Source organism: Rhagoletis pomonella, unplaced genomic scaffold (assembly GCF_013731165.1).
Source record: "Rhagoletis pomonella isolate Grant_MI unplaced genomic scaffold, Rhpom_1.0 Rhpom_scaffold_00011, whole genome shotgun sequence".
Classification (NCBI taxonomy): Eukaryota; Metazoa; Arthropoda; class Insecta; order Diptera; family Tephritidae; genus Rhagoletis; species Rhagoletis pomonella.
The window spans coordinates 3,229,043-3,248,497 of record NW_023458565.1 but is presented as its reverse complement, the minus strand read 5'-3'; the positions used below and the strand labels follow the sequence as shown (position 1 = coordinate 3,248,497).

Sequence of the window (19,455 nt, the reverse complement as noted above, 5' to 3'; positions counted from 1 at the left end):
CTGTTCATCTGATCGACATGTGGAAAACAGTAACCCTACAAATGATACACACACTTATATAAGAACATAGTTACCCAATGGGAAAATATGTAGGTAAGCACCTTACGAGCTGATCCGTGTTTTCTTTTAGCTTTTAGTACCAAAATTGTCATCATGACCAATGCCAGCTATTAGAAAAAGCACAAAATGAACACCTCCGATGAGAATTATCTTGTACATTGCAAAATAACGCGCCGCTGAAGTTATGTTCGAGTGCCGAACTAAGAACGATTTGGCAGAGAAGTCGGTAGGCACCACCCGGTCAAGTGTAAGTTGCTGGTAAGGCATTATTTAGTGCACCTATTTCCTACAGGGTATGTGCGCACATATCGCACGTTTAATTATAAACTTGTAGATAATTATTTGAAAATTTAAATTTTGTGAGAAAAAGCAATCAAAGCTTGATCAAGCTATATCAAAAAGACGTATGTAAAGACACATATCTTCGCCACTTTTAAAAAGTTTAGTTATCTGTTAGACTGAACATATTCTTTTTATCAAGCTTATTAATCTCCAAAAAAGTAAGTTTTGAATTACTTCTCTGTATTATTGAACTTGCGATATGTATATGTACACATGTATATATGTGTGTAAATATACGTAAATACTCCTTTTATTCAAATTGTTTATCTACAAGGCTTAATTTTTGAGTACAAAAACACTATCAATGTGTAATTTTTGTTTGAAGTTGGCCACCCAATTTGCGAAGGCCGCGCTTGTTTTGTGAAATTAGTTATTTATGGTTTACAGCGATAAAGAAAATGTACAAATTTCACAACTTTTGAAAATCTGAACTATTTTGGAAGTTAGGTATAGCAAATAACTTTTTTCGAAATTGTGTGGATTTTATTGTTTTCTCGCAACTGATAATGTCAATTCTGCTCATTTTTTAAACAGTTAAGAATGATCATGTTTCTCCCCATTCTAATTTTTTATTTTGTTTTGGCAAAGTTAATAACAAAAATATAATTGACTTTTCAAACGCGTTAAAATTTCGTTTTGGGCTAATATTGTTGTACATTCCATTAAAAATTATTTGCGGAAAAAATTGGCTGAATGCAATGGGGCGAAAGTTATTAACGTTTTGAAGTCCAAACAATTTCAAGAAAAAGTTAATATCCAGCTATAACTTCTAAAACAATTCGAATTTCGAAAAATTGCGAAATTTGTATTTTTTCTTATCATTGCGAAAGATAAACAATTCGTTTCACAAAAAAACAACTCGATCGTCGAAGAAATGGTGGCCCACTTCAAAAATTTTACTCAATAAGTTCTCTGAAAACTGGATTTCAAACGACTGTTTTTTATTAGTGATTTGAAACAGTAATGCAATATTATAGATTAATATAGCTGTAGAGTTGTGAGGTTACCGGAGAAGTTATGCAATGCAAAGATGAATTTGTACATCTATAAATTTGATCTTAATTAAAGTTTGCACTGTAATAATTAGGTTATAATTTTTGTTATCTCAAAAAAATACGCGAGTGTCGAGTATCGAAAAAAGCCGTTTCTCCGCGAATGAGCCAAAATAATGCAGAACCAATTGCGGGTTGCGTCCGGTGGTTTAGTTGGCCTTTGGACAGTTATAATTTAGGCCAAGGGTGGCTAAATCGAAAACAGCTGATACAGTTTTCAATTTTTCAGAAATTTATTTGCCACCACGTTTTATTTTATTCAACAAAATGCATCAATAAGGAAGGTACTTAATATGGTATTTTTACTTTGAAATAGTTTAATTGCTCCGCCAACTTACCAAGAAACTGCAATCGTATTGGATCACCCCGTATAGAAATATGTATGCAGTTATGTACGCATGTTACTTATGTACAAACACCTGGATGGACACATTCAGCTGATTGCAACTTGGCGCCACTTCATTGTCATGTGTATGTACATTAGGGTGCCCATCGAAAATGTTTTTTTTTTTTGGAAATTTCAAGACCCTACCCACTAATTTGATTCGTTTTTATTATAAATATTATTGCCAATTTTTATAGATTTTTTAAAGATCATTTAGAGGTGGAGACCTTTCGATTTAGGTTAGAAAATACGATTTTGTAGATTTATGAGTTTTTGAATGACTTTTTCCGCTTCGATTTCCATGATCGAATATGATCTGAGAAGAGGATGTATAGGCCTTTAAAATGGTATATAATAATCTATTGTCGGACTTGGCTTGGGGTTTTTTTTTTTGGGTAAAATACAAAAAACCCATATTTCTCTTAATTTTTTTAAATTTTGACCATCGATAATTTCCACAATTTCAAAATATGTAGTACTGTCTAAAATAAGATCTATTTTTAAATAAACTGATAGCTCACTTATCGAAATCGCATACAAAATGTCGAAGTTACGCGACTTCTCTTAAACTCGGCCTTGATTTTATATTGTTTATGTACCGGACCTTCAGATTTTTTTGAGCAGTGCGGCTAAGGAATTCATCAATATTTATTCAAAATTGATATGTATATACAATCGCTCTTTAGCAAAGAAGTGTTTTTTCAAACAATTTTAGGAAAATGGGGGTGGCACTGCCCACTTATATGATAAATGCATATCTCAAAAACTACTCGACCGATCTTGACCAAATTTGTTATACTCGTTGTGCTTGGGCTCCTTTAAAATTAGGGGGTGCGGTCTTGAAATTTCCAAAAAAAAACATTTTCTTTGGGCATCCTAATGTATGCATGTAGTATTGCAATTAACACTGACATTTAACATTGTAAATATTTCCTCTATACGTTGTTCTCCCCTTAATGAAGGGACTTACTTCAAATTAAAAAAAGCATTGCAGCACTAATTTAGCTACAAAGAGCAGAAACTTCAATTATGTACAATAATCAACTGCCACTCTACCTTCTCTCCTCGCCTTATGGAACGGTCATGACGCCTTCTCCAATTGGATTCACGCTCCTCTTTAAGCTGTTGGCGATTTTCGACAGATGGCCCAGTATCAAAATCCCAAAACTTAATCAATCCATATGTATCAATCAAAGTTGGTATGATGAGACGTTTCATTGTACTCGTAGTTAAGCGAAGCGCTCAATTAAACACGTTAAACTCATTTGTAGATTTAAGCGAAATAGGTTAGTAATTTTGAGTGTTATCTTGATTTCAATTTTAACTCTAAAATTTGTTAAACATTTTTATTTACGCGACTACCAAATATGCATTTCAAGTTCTCTGGGTGGTCAATGTTGTCAGCCGAGAGATTTGCCAACAATGTCAACATCGACGCGCTGATAAACTTCAACTAATTCAAAATACACCTTCAGCATGTCCACTCTGCCACAGGAAATGACCGAGTTGTTTAGCAATGTTGAGCACAACTAATACCCTTGCTCTCATTGAAGGCCTACAGCGCGATAAATATTGATTAGATATTTATTATCAAAAACCAATCGAGTTAACAAAGGCCTCTACCAGTTGATAGATACATAGATAACATGACCACGGCAGAAGAAGAATGTATTGTTTTGGTTGGCAGAGAGCGAAAGTGCACTGCTGCTTCTGTTTCATTGTCAGCAACATGCTGTTTACCAATCGACAGGTGGCTGGTGATGGGAGATACTTTTGCAGTGACGACAAGAATATGCCATGGCTATTTGTTTATTATCTGTGTGTTCGCACATGCAAAATTTACCTCAATTAGTTTATGACTAAAAATCATTGCATAGTTGCAGGCGCATTATGGCTTCTCCGAGGCTGTATGTGTGCTGTCTGTACCATCCTAACTTAATGAATTAAATTTAATTATGCACACAAAGCTGTTTGCTTTTCAATGCTTGGCAGGAACAAAATGCAAACGACCATTGTTTGAGATATACATATGTTGGTATGTAAGTACATGCAATTTTATCAAGTTGAATGATAATAAATGAACCATAATCCAGTAAGCATACATTCTTACAGACTAAATCTAATGTAAGCAGCGAAACAATCTTTAACCTTAAGCATTTATGCAATTGTGATTCTGTTAAGCTTATATACTAAGTTATCCTATTTATAGGATCGTCCTCCATACTCATAGAAGAATATGTACATATGTATCTACATATGTGTTTGCATTAGGGTACATCACCAAAAATATTTGCGGATTTTACGCAGGAATAATAGAATTTATTTTTTTGCAAGACTTCCGCCGAAATACCTATTTCAGAAAAATATTAAGATTTAACTCGTTGAGGGCCGATGTTGCTTTTAGGCAACTTAACATTTTGATTTGTAAATCTTGTTATTTAAATTATTTTATCAAAACGTTTGTTTTAGTTGATACTTTAGAATGTTGTGAAGGCAAAAAGCTGAACCTCTGCCACAATTATAGAACCAATTAGTTTTCAGCAGTTTTCCTTTGCTAAAAGTGGTTCTGCAACATTAAAAAAAAAATACTTCTAATAAATAATAATATTTTTAACAAATCATTTAAGGTTATAAAATATAATGAAGCTAATGAAATAAAAACAATAAACCTTGACAAGTGTTGTTAGAAACTTTTGTAAACATTTATAAGCAACAACGAATTTTATACCAGTTCAAACAAATTTTAGCCTCCACCCAACTTAATTCGGTCTTCAAAGGATTAAGTGAGTGAGATCAATTTGAAAATACTTCTAAAAATCCCATTATTTTGATTAAGTTGATGCAATGCACTATGGCAGGCTTTGCGGCATGAACTATAAAAAAAAACAACCTAAAGGTCTGAGATCTGGTGCATAGGCTTATAACGGTCTCCAAACTTTCTCATAAAAAATGGGCGTGGTCACTATTTTACAACGACTACTTTTTGTGGTTACATGTTTTAATCTTAATTAAATCTTAAAACTTCTTAAAAACTAATGAGTTCTACACATTTTATTTGCATTGCAAATAAAAAAAAAGTTTTTTTTTGTAAAAATTACATAATTTTTTGACAAAATACTTCTTTGAGTATTATTTGGTGGTATTTATATAAAAATTAAATTGTAATTAAAATAAAATAAAAGTGTAGTACAAAAAGAAATTAAAAAATGTTTTGAAAAGTTGTGGTCCGAATTGTGGCATTACTAAGTCGCGAATAATTCTTTTCTTGATTTTTCAGATGCTAGTTTTTTTCAATTTCTCCTTTCCTTCACCGTACCGCAATCATGTACGCCCTTTGGAGTTTCAAAAACAATTTTTTCCGAGAGCCATTTGCATGTTTCGACAAAAAATAACGTGACGCCCTGTTATACTGGTTCCATTTTGCGCTATTATGTGCACAAAAAAGTAATATTGGTTTCCTTATTATGTCCACTGCCTATTCATTTTCAACTTAATTAGCTCTTTTAAAATCATATAAATTATTGCACTCACAGCTTAACAGTTTTCTTTCCAACAATTAAAAATGTCTTGTTTAAAAGCAAAATTTATCCAAAAATTTTACAGAAGCAAAGATTTAAATCAAAAATTCTGTACTCTTATCTACTACATAAATATACGATTTGACCCGGATGGAGCCCGATAAAGAAAGTTAGTTCTTACGCAACATAAACTTTTCAAAAAAAAAAAAACTTAATGTCCTTAGGCGATTTTTTTCAGTACCCACAAAACTTTCACAAAATATTTGTATTGTTTTTCAATTTACTTTTTTTTACTCCATTAATGTTCTCTCTATCTTTTCTTTTGTTCACGTCAGGAATTTATAGTAATAATATCACTTTTATAAAGTACATACTTGTCACTTTAATAGCAAATAAAATTAACTTGAAAAAAGGTCGTCTTCAAATTGATACATAGCACTTTCAGCAATGACATTTGGAAAACATATTTTTTCTCAATACATATGGACTGTTTTCCAAAAAGTGTTCACTTTTTTCGAGATTTAGAAAGTCGAAAAATGAGATATATGCCACTAAAAGCTAATTCTAGACCATAGTACAAAGTTAAAAAAAAAATATTATGCAGTCCTTTAAAACTTAAACTCTACTCCGAACCGAGGTGATTTTTTTACAAAAAATATTTTTAAAAACAAATTTTACTTATAAAAAACACGTTTTTCGGAAGGTTTGTACTTTCTGAAATGTTTTGGTGGAAGCCCTAAATTGTAATAAATTTTATATTTCTGTTGGAAAGCAGTACAGATTTTTTTTTGTATGGAGAGTGATCCACCCTAATACGGGTATGAACTTATGTACATACGAATGATCTTATTGAATTGGCTATTCCTGTGTTCAAAAGTAATATTGAAACAATTTGAATGAGAGTGGGATACGAGCTTAGTTACAATACAAATAATTTACTTATTTACAATCTCAAATGGACGTCAATTTGCAACATTTAACCTCCTGCATTGCTTGCAAATAAATATATTTACTTAAATATCTGTGTAACGGATACATGTATGCGTACAGCTGCTCTGTTGTGCAGACGTTCTATGGATTATTACTATTCACATTTATAGTTTTGTTTTATTGCATTTCAGAGAAGCTAAAGAATACATAACTAATAGATTTTATTTGTTTACTGTTATAACTATGCAAATGTAATATGTTATTAATTGTATATTACTAAATCGATTCGAACGTGTTATGTATGTAATTTACAAGAGCAATTTTAATTAGATTACCGAGAGGCGGACGGATGAAAGACATATATGTATGTACATACACACATATTCAAGAAGACAAAGAATGGCTGAAATATGTGATTGCGAAGAGCTTGTGCTGCTGGTAAGCAGGAATGCAGCTCGAAAATTCTATCATTGAATGGTGACACCGGTGGCTCGTTTGAAGGACCATTGTATAGAGACGAAACTCAAGTTCCTCCAATCGACCGTACCGGGGTGAGAGCAATGATAATGCGGACGCCCCCGGAGCCAACTTTATACCGTTTGAGTTTCGAAGCCGTCGACGAAGAGCTGGTGCACTTCATAAACCAGTGCAACGTGGTCTGATTACTACATGTAATCGGCACATAATGTTCCCGTCCTTTATGAAGGGCTTTAGACCCCAACAATCCACAATTGACCAGATTTCCACACTTCGTCAAATTCTAAAAAAAATTTATAGGCACCATATACGGTGCGTCTGATTTGCGAGTCATCTGTGTACGTTTTGACTCGCCTTTCAACTAGACACAGTTGAGTCGCTCAGAGTCATGTCGGTGTAACTAACCATATTTATTTTCACTAACAGATTCAAAGCGACTCGCGAATCAGACGCACAGTGTATGCCGCCCATTAGATAGGAAAATCAATATTCAATACCTTTCCGTGGCCTTAAAAGTCGCTTATGATAGCACGAAAATAAGGTGCTTCTATGGTGCTAGGCCTAAATTTGAGATTTCCGCAAAACTTGCACGTCTATGCAGAGTTACATTGAGAACAATCTTCAGCTCTGTTCAAATTTGGATTAGTAAAGAGCACAGGCAGTCCTATTTGACTGTCTTATGGCAGGCTTGGGCCGAGCTATGTTTATTTATTTTTAGATTAATTAAGAAAGGTCCTTTTCATGCTGAGTGCTAAAGAAACCAAAGTTGCTTCATTGCTTAACCACAATCCTTCCCTCAGACCAATGTCACGATGAGAGATTTTTTGAGTGTTCACGAAGGTTCTCAATCAAATTGGAGCATGCAGATGAGATGACGGCTAAATGTCAAATTACACTTTTGCACGGGTGTTACTCCATATTGCTAGCCATTTTATCGAGCTAGGAATGAAGCAAGCAGCAGTCATGAAAAACTCCACTCGATAAGGGCGCTCGTCACAAAGTTTTTTGTGCAGGCAAAATATAATCGTTAATCTACTTAGCCTATATTTTTCTTATAGTTACTATTAACGGGTGATTTTTTAAGAGCTTGATAACTTTTTTTTTTAAAAAAAACGCATAAAATTACTTTTTGAAGATAATTTCATTTAAATGTTGACCGCGGCTGCGTCTTAGGTGGTCCATTCGGAAAGTCCAATTTTGGGCAACTTTTTCGAGCATTTCGGCCGGAATAGCCCGAATTTCTTCGGAAATGTTGTCTTCCAAAGCTGGAATAGTTGCTGGCTTATTTCTGTAGACTTTAGACTTGACGTAGCCCCACAAAAAATAGTCTAAAGGCGTCAAATCGCATGATCTTGGTGGCCAACTTACCGGTCCATTTCTTGAGATGAATTGTTCTCCGAAGTTTTCCCTCAAAATGGCCATAGAATCGCGAGCTGTGTGGCATGTAGCGCCATCTTGTTGAAACCACATGTCAACCAAGTTCAGTTCTTCCATTTTTGGCAACAAAAAGTTTGTTAGCATCGAACGATAGCGATCGCCATTCACCGTAACGTTGCGTCCAACAGCATCTTTGAAAAAATACGGTCCAATGATTCCACCAGCGTACAAACCACACCAAACAGTGCATTTTTTCGGGATGCATGGGCAGTTCTTGAACGGCTTCTGGTTGCTCTTCACTCCAAATGCGGCAATTTTGCTTATTTACGAAGCCATTCAACCAGAAATGAGCCTCATCGCTGAACAAAATTTGTCGATAAAAAAGCGGATTTTCCGCCAACTTTTCTAGGGCCCATTCACTGAAAATTCGACGTTGTGGCAGATCGTTCGGCTTCAGTTCTTGCACGAGCTGTATTTTATACGGTTTTACACCAAGATCTTTGCGTAAAATCTTCCATGTGGTCGAATAACACAAACCCAATTGCTGCGAACGGCGACGAATCGACATTTCACGGTCTTCAGCAACACTCTCAGAAACAGACGCAATATTCTCTTCTGTACGCACTGTACGCATTCGTGTGGTTGGTTTAATGTCCAATAAAGTAAACTGAGTGCGAAACTTGGTCACAATCGCATTAATTGTTTGCTCACTTGGTCGATTATGTAGACCATAAATCGGACGTAAAGCGCGAAACACATTTCGAACCGAACACTGATTTTGGTAATAAAATTCAATGATTTGCAAGCGTTGCTCGTTAGTAAGTCTATTCATGATGAAATTTCAAAGCATACTGAGCATCTTTCTCTTTGACACCATGTCTGAAATCCCACGTGATCTGTCAAATACTAATGCATGAAAATCCTAACCTCAAAAAAATCACCCGTTACTTATTATTACATGAATGCCAGCGAAAATTCATTAAGGAAAGTTCAACGACTGCAAAGTATCAATAACGTTAAAGCATTATCCGTAATTTGAGAAGAAGGATAATCACTCTACACTGTGATGAATATTGGTGGTGGGATTTTAACTGAAGTAGAAATAATTAAATTTATACTTACATCTTTAGCTAAATAGCACCTGGACAAAAAGACTCACTTGGTGAAATGCATACTTATGTACGTACCCATTGTACATCTGAGTGTATGTAAAGTATGTAAGAAGTTGACTGTTTGAATTTTGACTACTACTACTAAATAAAACTGAGTTCAATATTTCAGCTTAACCACTAATATATGGATTTTTTATTCTAGACAAGGAAAAAATTATGGTGGAGGCTGGAATGACTTTTTTTCAAAGATAACAGATAGGATCTTGTACTGATTACATAAATAGAAAATAATTGTAATTTCTACGTTTAGTATTCCCCCAGCAGTAGTCAACCATTATATGACGATCCCACCGGTTTTTGTTATCTCTCTTCAATAGTTTTAAGGCCCTGGTGAAATGTTCTGCGCTATATGATAAAGGATTCTTTGTGATTTTGTCAAGATGACTGCGGGGAAAGTGCACTTTGAGGGGCATAATACAACCTAAGATTGTACACCTCGCCAGTATGGCGTTTACGATTTCGAAGTTGTTACTTGTCTTATTATTTCCCAGAAAGCTTTTTGTAACTTAAAAAAACGAAGTTAACGCAGGACGTTCCAAGTCGTTCACGTTTAATATTTACTGTGCTTGGACCAGTCAATTTTCTAATTAGGGATATTCTCAAACTCGTACAAGTCTCGTAAGTTATTGAGCGTCGTAAAAGAACAGTCAAAATTTATATGGAGCTCAGTTTACGCGCACATCGTAAAATTGCCGAGGCAAATCAGGGACCGAACATAACAGTTATTGATGAAAATTGTCATCGAAAAATTCACTATGAAGGAAATGTTCAACAACTAAGTGATACATACCAATCGATTTCTTTTTTCACCGAGACTCAAATTTGAAAATAAATTTTTATTTGTAATTTTTATGCAATATTAAAAAAATAACATTTATTTTTGATTTTCATATTATAAATCAAAAATAACAATTATTTCTGATTTTTTTTTATATGTCTCAGATAACAGTTATTGAAGACTTTTATTTATAAAGGTCATCAATAAAAATCAGTTACCGACTTTTATTTTTTAAATCATTCGTTTAAAAGTCATTAACATTTTTCGCAGTTAAGAAGGTGTTGGGAAACAAAAATTTTCTACGACTTATACCAATGACATTTATAAGTATGATTTTAAAAATAAAGGTTAGTGACTGATTTTTATTTATGACCTTTATAAATAAAAGTCTTCGATAACTGTTATCTATAACTGTTATTTGCAAATTATTTAGATAAAAATCAAAAATAATTGTCATTTTGCATTTATAAAATAAAAGTCAGAAATAACGGTTATTTAAGAAGCAATTAAATAAAAGTAAAAAAATAATTGTTTAAGGCCGGTTTTTTTAATAAAAATTGTAACTGTTACGGTCCCTGAGGCAAATTTGATGTGTTAACGACGTTGTAAACTTAGGTTTTGCCGAGAAGCCGAAAATTGTATACTAAAATTTATGACAAACAAATGTTTGAAAAGAAATGAAAATAAATAAGAAGTGAATACAATGAATGGGGGATATTCATAGCCGAAATAAAGTCGACTCTAAAGCAGTTCCAGCTGTCTTGACAGATATCCCTTAGAAACTTATGCCAAAAAGCTGCCACTAACCGTAGAGTCGGCTATGAATATACCCCAATGAATTTCAGCCACTAACTGTATTAAATTGGGTTTTCTGCTAATTTTCGGCCTTTTCACAAAACCACTCTACGCACCTATTTACAAATTTGCAAAACAGTCTCGCAAAATTTCGAGTTGTACACAATTTATGACTTTACGAGTTTAAGGGAATACCCCTATTATACTTATTTAGTATTTTCCTGTACATACAAAAGAACATAGATGGGGGGTACATGTAAGCACATATCGTCACCTGAGTAAAAGATTGTCGTAAGCGTCATACGTACATGCGTAACATACGACATTCTTTTACCCAGGCGACGATATGTATACGAGTATATGTGTTGTAAGGATAAGGGGAAAATTACACATGGACGTACATATGTACATACGTATGAATGTCCGAAACAGATGTTCTTTTGACGTGAGAGAGATTTTATTTCGGTTATCGTTCGGTTGACCGCATAACCGCAACGAAATTTGTATGCCTTCTTTTATTTGACCACAACCAAATTTTATATCCCCAAGCTTACATAGTCGTACCTACATAGTATACATATGTATGTTTTTATGTAAATATGCTTGTCTCAATGTACTTATTCATGTACAGGGGATAGGCTAAGAAGCAAGGAAGTAAAAATGAAAAAGTACGATGAATAAAAAATGTCTATTAAAAACACTTTATGCACTTTTAAGCAAAAGCAGACGAAAGATGGCGGCAGATAAGTTACAAATTACAGCAAAAAGGTAGATGAGCTGAACAGAGTGTGTTAAACTACACTAAGGGCCTACACTTACTATAATGGATCTTGTATGGGATGTGTATGGGAAAAATGAACTGAGCAGAATTTTGTAAAATACTAAAGTGACGGTGATGGTGATGATGCTGATGATGATGACGATGGCTATGATGGCGATTGCGATAGTGATGCTAATTATGTGTCCAAGTCACTTCAATCGTAGTGAATCATAAGAGGTGAAGGCAAATGAAAAGCGAACAAATAAAATTAGGTTGGAGAAATATTGCTACTTGTGAGTAATGCGAGCTGCTTGTGCACAGTTATGCAGTTACTCAGCCATGGAATTTACTACCGTCAACTAAATAAAATAAGTAAAAAAACTACGTACAGAAAAGTTAGTTTAATCAAAAATAAAGTGAATTAAAAGTTTTAAAGGTGAAAAAGAAAAATAAATAAAATGGAAAAAGTGCTGTTAACGCACAGCTATGCGACTTATTCACGGTCGTGCAAAGGAAGTCGGCGGGCATACAAATAAAAAAAGGTAAAAATGCGATAGTCAAACACTCCCAGGCGGGTTGTATGAAAAATATACATACATACATATGTATGTAGTAGTTGTTGGACTGCATACTCGTTGTTTGATTGCCTAGTGGAGGAGTTTTTTTATATGATTGTGATAGAATCGCATGCAATACGTAAACCTGTATGTTTATGACACTTTTATCGACAACATTTGAGTTACATATGTACATATTTGTATGTAATAAATAATATGATATGGGAACGGTTTTCCGAAGCATACAAAAAATTAACTCCAGTTGAGAAACAAATAACAGAAGCTATGAAAGGCAAGTCTCTATATATGTATGTATATGTTTATCTGCATAAGTACTCCCTTCGTTGAAGTTGAATGACTTGTGGTTTTTTCTTTAATACAATTACGCACGTAATTGATACATTAATTGTATCATGTTAAATATTCATTTGTGAGTTGATGTCTAAGCCACAAGATCATACTTCTCAAAAAATCCACTAGTCCTATCGTGGCAAAGCCATTGACATTCAAAGATGTCAACGCCTTTGATTTATTGACTGTCATGATTGCGTATAATGCGTTCCATGACTTTGCTAGTTGTGATATTACATGGATATCACATAACACACGTACATAGCTTAGGCTTAGGTATAATAAACGAAGAGTTAGGAGATGTACTGCATGGCTTCGTAAACCTAGGTAGACACCTTTCATTCACCGCAAAATGCAGTTATTCGCTTTATTACAACATAAAATTTGTCGCGGTAAGGTGAATGGCTATGTACAAATATACATGTATACATACATACATTAGGATGCTCATCGAAAATGTTATTTTTTTGGAAATTTCAAAACCTTACTCCCTAATTTTATTCGTTTTTATGAGAACTATTATTGCCTATTTTTATAGATTTTTTTAAAGGTCATTTAGAGGTTGCGACCTGTCGATTTAGGTCAGAAAATACGATTTTGTAGATTTATGAGCTTCTGCATGACTATTTTGGATTCTAGAAAGAATATGATCTGAGAAGAGGATACATAAGCCTTTAAAATCGTATATAATAATATATTGTCGGACTTGGCTTGTTGGGATTTTTGTTTGGAATAAAATAAAAACAAAACATATTTCTTCTAATTTTTTTAAATTTTGACCATCGATAATTTCCATAGTTTTCAAATATGCAGTACTCTCTAAAATTAAATCTATTTTTAAAATATCTTCGGCTCGCCCAAGTCCATCAAAATTCAATGTGCTCAAAAAATAAAGATTAATAAATTTGTTTTTACTAAAATTGCAAATATCTTTTTTGTAGAGAATCGAAGAAAGCTTAGAATTTTTTTAGCACTTGAACCTGGATGGACTTCAGTGAGTCTAAGATATTGACCAAAAATTGTCATCTTTCGCACAGATTGTGTTTAGAGCATCGTGAACCATATTTTTGCTATTACCAGTCAAAATTCTAAAAAAGCGGCCCACGCTAATGTATGTACATATGTATGTACTAGGAATGTTAATCCCGGGATTCCGGGATCCCGGCCTTCTTAAGGCCCAAAAATCCCGGGATTATTGGCACATAATCCCGGGATTTGTAATTTGTACTGACGGAAATAATAGAAACACTTTTTCTTGACCGGTATTGGCTATATTTCGTTTTTTATTTAATGATTCATACTATTTTTTATGAATGTCTAGCTCATTATATATATAACACCAGACGATAGTAAATTTTTAACACAAATATTAATGTATTCGCGAAACCATGGGCCAAATATAGTAAAATTGGGTCTTTAGTTTTTCACTCTGACGTCAGTAATTCAAAATTGACTTAAAAGATTCAGAGAAATGTGCTTACAGAAAAAGTATGGGTATAAAATTAAAGAGGAAATCTTGTAGAATTTAAACAGATTCAAGTTTTTTGGTGCAGAAGGACTGGTAAGTATTGAAAAAGCCCTTTTAAAATTGTATCCTTGAAATTTCGCAATATTTGTTTTTTGAAAAAATTATATTTTAAAGACTTATATTAACTCGGTAACACCCTCGAATTTCATCCTTCTAACTTTATCAGCTTAAAAAATTACATATTCGTCCTTGTGAATCCAAAAAATTCAATTTTTTTTAGATTCTAAAGAAATTTTCTCTTGCATTTGGTACCCATAATTTTACTCTACATTGCATTGGATTTTTTAAATAATTTTTGGAACTTATCATATCTTTTGAAATTAAAAAGTCCTTTAAAATAAATCCTGACATCAGAGAGCTTCTCAAACAATATAGAAGCAATTTTTTCGATTTAAGTTGTTGAAAAGTAATGAATATCCAAATCCCGGGACTAATCCCGGGATCCCGGGATTGTGATAACGACATCCCGAAAACCCCGGGATCGGAAAAAGCTGAAAAATTAGTAAGTGCAACTAAAAACTGTTAAAAATGTTTGTTAGTGTTACCGATATGTTTTGATATTTCCAAAATGATCCAAACGAAGAATAATTTTCAAGAGTTGACTAAATGCTGCCGCGATGTTATATTCAAATGGATAAATTCTAGATTAAAGCATTTAGTCCCATCCAGGGGCGAACCCAGGAATATATTTCGGGAGGGGTTTATACTTCTGAAAATTAGCTTCAGATTAAATGATCATTAAAGTACATTTATGCAAGTTTTATGTACAGTATGTAATAAATAAATAAACTTTTTGAATTTCATAAATTGCATTTATTTACATAAAATTACCAAAAAACTCAAACATTTGTAACCGACTACGAAAAAGGGGTAGGTTATCAATTCGTCGGAATAGTATGCTAAGGCATAACTTTGGACCACGTGAACCGATTTCAATAATTCTTTTTTTTATCGGAAAGACGGTACCTCAAGGGTCTTCCCGTAATTTGAAATTACTTGTTTAATATAAAGTTCTATAAACACAAGATGCGCTCAACTTGCAAAAGTAATAAAAAAAAATTAAAAAAAAAGAGTTTTAATGTTCATTTTCCTCGATATCTGGTTTCTGGTTTTCGAATGAGATGGTGATTTTTTACGATTGCCTAATTTTTTAATATTTCGAATACCGAGAAAAATTAAATGAACTTGAATTTTTGTTATGTAGGCAATTTTGGAGGAACGAATTGGAAGTGGGCAAATTAAATCTTCGAATCCTTGTTAAGGACATATCAGTTGTAAACTCTTTTAGACTCAGTAAGTGAGTATGCATTGCATATTTTTAGGTTTCATTCGCAGTAAAACTTTTAAGAGCTCTAAAAAAAGAACGAAAAATTCATATAAAATGGCGCACAAGAAATGGAATAGGAATTTTCTTCTATCGAAATTTCTTAAATCAATTTGCATCTCTCAAGAAAAAAATGTTCGTATATTTACATATTTCTTCAAGAAAATTTACAGCTAAAGCAAAGTGCTTTATAATAAAAAATATTTCTTGTGATTTTTCTTGAGAGCTGGCTTTAGGATACAGTTTGTATTTCAGGTTATTAGCTTTAGGGGGGGTTTGAACCCCAAAACCCACCCCTTGTGTGCGCTAATGGTCCCATCGATGACTTATCCTAATGCATACATACATACATACACACTAGGTAAATATATCTAAAATCTGCTATTACATAAAAATCATCTTGCGTTCATCAGCTGCAGTGCCACTTTAGACACTGTTAGAGTGCAATTGCAAAATATACATATGCATAGCTTTAAAATTGTTGGTCTTACTCGCGCAGCATCATTTGCAACAGCAATAAATAAGAATAATTGAAGCGCACAAATGACTACGTTAGAAAAAACACTACGAATATAATCTCTATCATTTACTCGAGCGTAATTTTGCGTAGAGGAGCGGAGCAACATGAAAAAACTGTATTATACATACCTACATATGGGAGGTTCCATGGGAAACTGAACCTCAGTGAAAAATTTTTTTCTTTATAAAACTAACAAACGTGTGGATAAGACATTTGTAAAAATCTTGAATCAACCAAAAAATAACAAATTAAGGCTTTACATGCATTTTTATTACCCTTTTTTTACGTTTTGAAATAAAGTTGTAAGTAAATATTTTGAGTGAGTTTAAAGTAAGTTGTGTTGAAAGTTCTGCCAAATAATTTGCGATTCATAATTCAAGTGTTTGGTAAGAAAAATATATAGTAGAACTTATCTGCGCTTAATAGAATGGTGTTATATATTAAATTGTGTGTGTGTATATTATGACTTATTATTAGGCAGCAGGTATTGGTCTTGTCCCACCCGTGACAAACAAAAAATATATAAAAGTTGTTATATTTAATTACAGAAGTTGAAGTTGTGTTTCGTGTTTGTTACATAATGTTAGAAACTCATTGCAAATGTTTAGCACAATTGCATTTTCGTTTCCACATAGTTTTGATTTTTTCTTTTGTTTATTTAATGTTTATAGTTTTTTTTATGAAAGTCTAGCACATTAACCAGAACCACATGAATCCACACTGCAAACTTCGTACAAAAATTATAAAAATTCAACAAATATTAATACATGATTAAACCCAAAAATTTCAAACTTTTTTTTAAGAATTTTTAGAAAAATTCTGGGTATGCAGTTTTATAGCCCATTAAATTTAAGTATGTGAAAAAGAAAAGTTCAAGACGCTAGGAAATCGCGTTGATTTATAATATTTTTTTTTGCTGACGGTGCTAGGCATTTTCTTTTATATAAAAGATACTATCTTAAGATAAAACGTGAGCGAATTGAACCCCTACTTGGCTCTTTATATTTTTTATAACTAATCTTGAATATAGACCAAACTAAAATCTCATTTTCATATACAAATTCGTACGTGTCCCACCCGTGACAGAGGAAATCCGATTTTTTTTTACAATAAAGCAATAAATTTTGTTGTAGGTTTTCCTTTGTTTGTATTCGTGATTCTTTGTTTTATTATAAGACATCAAGTTCACACAGGAAAGTGAAATAAATTCGCAGAGTTTCCGTAAAATATATCTGCTCCAAAAAGCAGGTTCTTTTTTTTGTCCCATCAGTGAATAACTCAGATTTTTTCCATATAAAATTAAGGTGGTATTTTTACTAACTCATATAATAGTCAATTAGGTGTAGCTTTCTCAAAATGTAGAATTATTGAGTACTTTGTATTTAAATTTAAACAAGAAAGGACATTTTTTCTGTACAAATGTCCACCCTGGACGGTGGAATCGCCCATATGTAAATTGTATATGTATATCGATGTTAGATTTCATACACATTCCACTTCTTTCTTAACAAATGTAGGTCAGCTCGATTAAATTGTATTTGGATGTGATGTGGGTATTACTGTGGATGAGCAAAAATGCATCCAAAATATATGCATACATATGTATGCACATATGTAAGTCTGTTTGTAGCTGTGTTTGCATCTAATGTGCATCGAAATAAAATTGTATTGCAGTTATGCAGAGTGCCATTATGAGAGATTCCTTCTACACATTTATGTCTGTATTGATATAGTAGTGTCCCAGGACTGCGTCGAACTAGTGTAATAACAACCACGGCGACCTAGTGATCAATGTCCACAAAGCACTTAAATTTGGAGGGAACACTTTTCCACCCGACTAAATGGCAGCAGCACTGAAAGTAGTGGGGAAGACGAACCCGAGCCCCGTCGATGATGATGTAGTCGATGTTCCACCGCCCGACTAAGATGGGGAGCGAATACCAGCTGTGCTATTCAAGTACGGCGGCGAGGAGTAGATATTATAGAATTTCCTACAAGAGCGTGCAATCTGGCGTCATCTGGCGTATGCCGATGACATCAACATCATCGTCAACAAAAACAGCGAAGTTTGTTCTTGGTAAAGTTGCATAAGGAAGCAAAGCGATTGGGTCTGGTGCTCAACGAGGACAAGACGAAGTATCTACAGTCATCAAACAACCAGTTAGCGCATTCGCGCCTTGGCACCCACGTCATTGTGGACAGTTATAATTTCTAGAAAGTGGAGAATTTTGTTTACTTGGGAACCAGCATTAACACTGATAATAATGCCAGTATAAAAATCCAACGAAGAATTACTTTTGCCAACATGGATAATGACAAGAACCGATGAGGCGGCTCTTAGAGCATTCGAGAGAAATATTTTGCGGAAGATTGACGGGCCTTTACGCGTTGGCGACGGTTAGTATTTAAGACGAAGGTCATAGTGCAGTAAATTAAAATACATGTTATTCGAATGGACACAGATATGCCAGCTTTGAAACCGCTGGTGGTATTATAGGAAGACGGTGGCCCCCACTGCGATAGAAAGACCAACTTGAGAAGGACTTGGCATTTCGAATCGATGTCAGTTGACACTGGCGTACTTTGTTGAACTCGGCCAAAATCGCTGAGGTCGATGCCGCTCATTGCGTGGCCTCAGGCGGCTACAGCGCCAAACAGAAGAAGAATAGAAGCGCCGAAAATACTGCTTCACCTATACACTTGCCCACTTTGAGCCCAAATGAGTAAACATGCACCATGTGAGACATCCGCATGCCTTCTCGACAGCCTTTGAGCTCAATAGTGGCAATCAAATTAGTCTCAAAGCATATGCACGTAATGTCGATGCATGTACTCAATTTCAAACCCATTTCTATTGAACAGAGGTGATATAGCTTAAGTGTCGCTTACACGCTCCGGTTTCAGGTTTACCTCGCATAAGGTTTGCCGACTCGAAGGGGAAGTGAAGTTATCGAGGGTTTTCATGCAAGCCAACACCCAATTGCATACATTTCGTGCCAGTAAACCGACAGCCAGTTACGCGGCGGCCAGAATGAGTTAGTTGGGTCTAAGAGCAATGTCAGGAGTAAATAGGCACATCTGAGTTAGGATAGCCTCACTCACAGTGCTTGAGATAAGATGAAACAATTGCGTTTGGCAGAGTTCGCAAAAAGTTACGGTCGGTCAAAGAGTTAAGATAGTTTATCGATCGGCGTTCTAGATAGGATAAATTGATGGCTATCGACCAGTTAAAGTAAATTAGAATAAGGCCATCGAAATACGAACAATTTTTACTTAGACATTGTAGAAATATTTAACGCTTCATAAAGAAAACTCCTTGGTTCCGTTACATGGAAAAATTAAAGGAACACAGCGAGAGCTCACTCCTGTGGCATCTCCATGGATCAAACTGCTTTTAAAGCCTGAAGAATAAGAACGGCTAATAGGTCTGCATTATCCTTTTTCCATGAAATTCGGATACAGTGATCGTAACACCCTTTGGTGACAATAATTATGTATTCGGTTTATGCCAGTTTTATTTCTGTTGGGT

At 34.1% G+C, this 19,455-nt stretch overlaps 1 protein-coding gene across 1 annotated transcript in view; it reads left to right on the top strand.

Annotated features, from left to right (window-relative positions):
* Positions 1-11,870, top strand: part of LOC118747106 (GA-binding protein subunit beta-1-like) — a 17,277-nt gene extending 5,407 nt beyond the window's left edge. Inside the window, exon 9 of the mRNA XM_036481096.1 lies at positions 11,774-11,870. Coding sequence (XP_036336989.1) covers positions 11,774-11,870 — 97 coding nt within the window. The remainder of the gene's footprint in view (positions 1-11,773) is intronic.
* Positions 11,871-19,455: the final 7,585 nt, after the last annotated feature.